The sequence below is a fragment of the Drosophila persimilis genome, unplaced genomic scaffold (assembly GCF_003286085.1).
Source record: "Drosophila persimilis strain 14011-0111.01,24,50 unplaced genomic scaffold, DperRS2 tig00000431-arrow-pilon, whole genome shotgun sequence".
Taxonomy (NCBI): domain Eukaryota; kingdom Metazoa; phylum Arthropoda; class Insecta; order Diptera; family Drosophilidae; genus Drosophila; species Drosophila persimilis.
The window spans coordinates 2449490-2452070 of record NW_020825312.1 but is presented as its reverse complement, the minus strand read 5'-3'; the positions used below and the strand labels follow the sequence as shown (position 1 = coordinate 2452070).

The following is a 2581-nucleotide window of genomic DNA, read 5'->3' as shown; positions in this document are numbered from 1 at the left end:
CAAGAATTCGCACAGAACAGCACAGAGAATTGTTCCACGAAGTGCGATTCTCAAACTCTCGTTCCTTCCTCGCGATAAGATTAGAGCCTCCCACCACCCCCCCGCCCGACAGAAGGGAACGGAGCGAAGGGCGCCTTATCAGCGCCAGTAGCGGCTAAGAGAGCAGAAAGCAGAGAGCAGAGAGCTTTTGCTGTGGCCATAGAAACCCCCCTGCATGTTCGACTAGCTGGCCGCGTGGAGGGGGGTGGGGGGCCGAGTGAGTGGGTCTTGGCCTGTTCTTAACCTATTCCACGCCGCGCCGCCAAGTGAGAACGCAAACAAAAACACAATTATACCGCGTCTGTTCTCCTCGCTCCCGGCCCCCATTGTCCCGATGCCAGGCAGGCCCTGAAGCTTAGTTTTGAATGCCGAGGCCATCGATGGGAAGCGCCAGAGAGAGACAGAGAGAGAGAGAGAGGGTGAGAGAGGGCGAGAGTTGTAGAGTGGGGGCGTAGAGGAAGAAGACATGCTAAAATTAAGAAATAATAAGTAGCTGCCGATGACGAGCCTTTTGATACCCTTCCAAAGCCATCAATTCCATGACTTCTACATAAATACAGTGCGAGAAGGTCTGCTGAGATTTGATTTCCGAGCGAAGCGATATTCCATAACGGATCGTAGCCATCGGAATAGCAATGTTTCAGAGGGCCCCTCAGAGGGGCCAACTCTTTGTCATAGTCACAGTGCCCGCTCTGCAAAAGGTGTTAGAAAACAACAAATGCCAATGGTCGGATGGTCGCAGAAACTACTCGGAGTTGACTCTTTATTTCCATTATTCATGTACCATGTGTGATGCTGGTGTCTGCTGCGTGGGTGATGATGTACTATACTGGCGAGCGAGCGAGCGAGAGAGAGAGAGAAGGTCGCTCGCGCGCGTTGAGTTGGGTTTTGGGAGAGTGGAAGCTTTCAGAGGGGGCCGCTTGTCGTCTACTTTTTGCACCGGCAAAAAAACTAAACACCCGGCAAATGTTGTTGCTGTTGCTGTTGCTGTTGCTGCCAGTCAGTGCCTCTCCGATTCCGATTCCGATTTCGGTTCTCTCCTCTCTTTGTGAAGTGTGCTCTGGCGCTTTTTATACATTGTTGTGTTTTCGTGTTGGCGCCAAACGAGAGTTTCTATTGTTTTTGGAGCAACGTTGCCACGTTTCACGTTGCTTAGATTGTGCCGTTGTCACGTTGCACGTTGTTTAGATGGTGACATTGTGCTGTACAGTGTCTCCGGGATCGTCGTCGTATGGCACAGCATCAGTCTTCAGATCCTCTTTCAACAGCTCCAGATCCTCCTTGAACTGCTCCAGATCGTAGTTGTCAGGTTTGTATAGGGCCTCTAGCGAGATATCCTCGTAAAAGAACTCCTCGTCGCTGTCATTCTGCTCTTCCAAGCTCGTTGAAAAGCTATCATCCCCCAGAAGGTCCAGCATCCGGATCTGGCGGATGACAGCCTTCAGGGCCGGGTCGGTGCGACCACGGATCATCTGGCTTTTCTTCGAAAAGTAGTCCACCAACTTAGTCTGGCACAGCTTCATGTGCTTCATGGCCACCTCCAGGCTGGCGCTGATCTCCGTCTGGCGGTCTACAACGCCCATCAGCTTGGCCCGAATTTCGTGTATCTTGCGCACCTTCTCGAGGCTCAGGCGATCGGACATGGCGAAATTTTTATTAAATCGGAAAATTGATGTTTCGTTAAGCCGACAGAAATTTCCAAGGATAATTTGGCAATTCAGAAAATGGTTCAACACTCGTACTTTGTGTCTTGTAAACAGACCCGACCGATAGACAGGCCTAGCTGTCAAACCTAGCTGTCATTCAAATGAAATTTCAATTGTAAAATTCGTTCAGAAAACAGTTCCAGGAATATACAAAAATTATTGCTCTGCAAAATGGATCAGTCAAACATGGTGGAGAATTCTCTCTCGAAATCTCTGACAAAGATCTCAGGGCCAAAGGGGCAGTCAGGCGTCCGTGAGAAGGAGTCCCCGAAAGATCCGAAAGGAGATGCCTTCAGCCTCTGCGGAAAGCCCAGTTTCATCATTTGCAAGGGCAGGAGGATTCCAGATCTGATCGAAGTGCCCAGTCCCCCGGATCTCCGGCAGATGCAGGCCGGCGAGGGGGCCATACTGAAGATCCAAAGCATAGTAAAGCGACAAAGTCGCATCATGTCATTGGTGGACTGGATACTCTTCCGCAAGAAGGAAGTCTCCCATGGCGAGGGGGAGGATCTGGAAACAGACGATTCCACTGGCAATGATGAGATCTCAAATTTGTAATGTTAAAGAAAGATCCCGAGTACACGAGAGCAATTCCTTAAAAGTCTCAAGATCTTTTGTACTTCTACGTCGGTTCACCTATTTCCTAAAGACCTTAAGATCTTTCATACATATGTACATATATATGTATGTATGCATGTCTTCTATAGTCTTTCCCTTTTGTTTGAGTCAGCTGTTCAGTCAGCGTTCAGCGACTTTTGCTGTTTTGCTTCGATTCGATTCGCTTTATCATTTTGTTTTTCATAAATATTTATAAGTGAGCACTTTTGTTATTCTAC

The 2581-nt window shown here is 48.8% G+C and overlaps 1 protein-coding gene across 1 annotated transcript; it reads left to right on the top strand.

Moving 5' to 3' along the window:
- Positions 1 to 1878: 1878 nt before the first annotated feature.
- LOC6596147 lies at positions 1879 to 2346 on the top strand. The gene has a single exon (XM_002021123.2). The coding sequence runs from the start codon at positions 1917 to 1919 to the stop codon at positions 2301 to 2303; it is 387 nt and encodes a 128-aa protein (XP_002021159.1). The 5' UTR covers positions 1879 to 1916; the 3' UTR covers positions 2304 to 2346.
- The last annotated feature ends 235 nt before the right edge of the window (positions 2347 to 2581 follow it).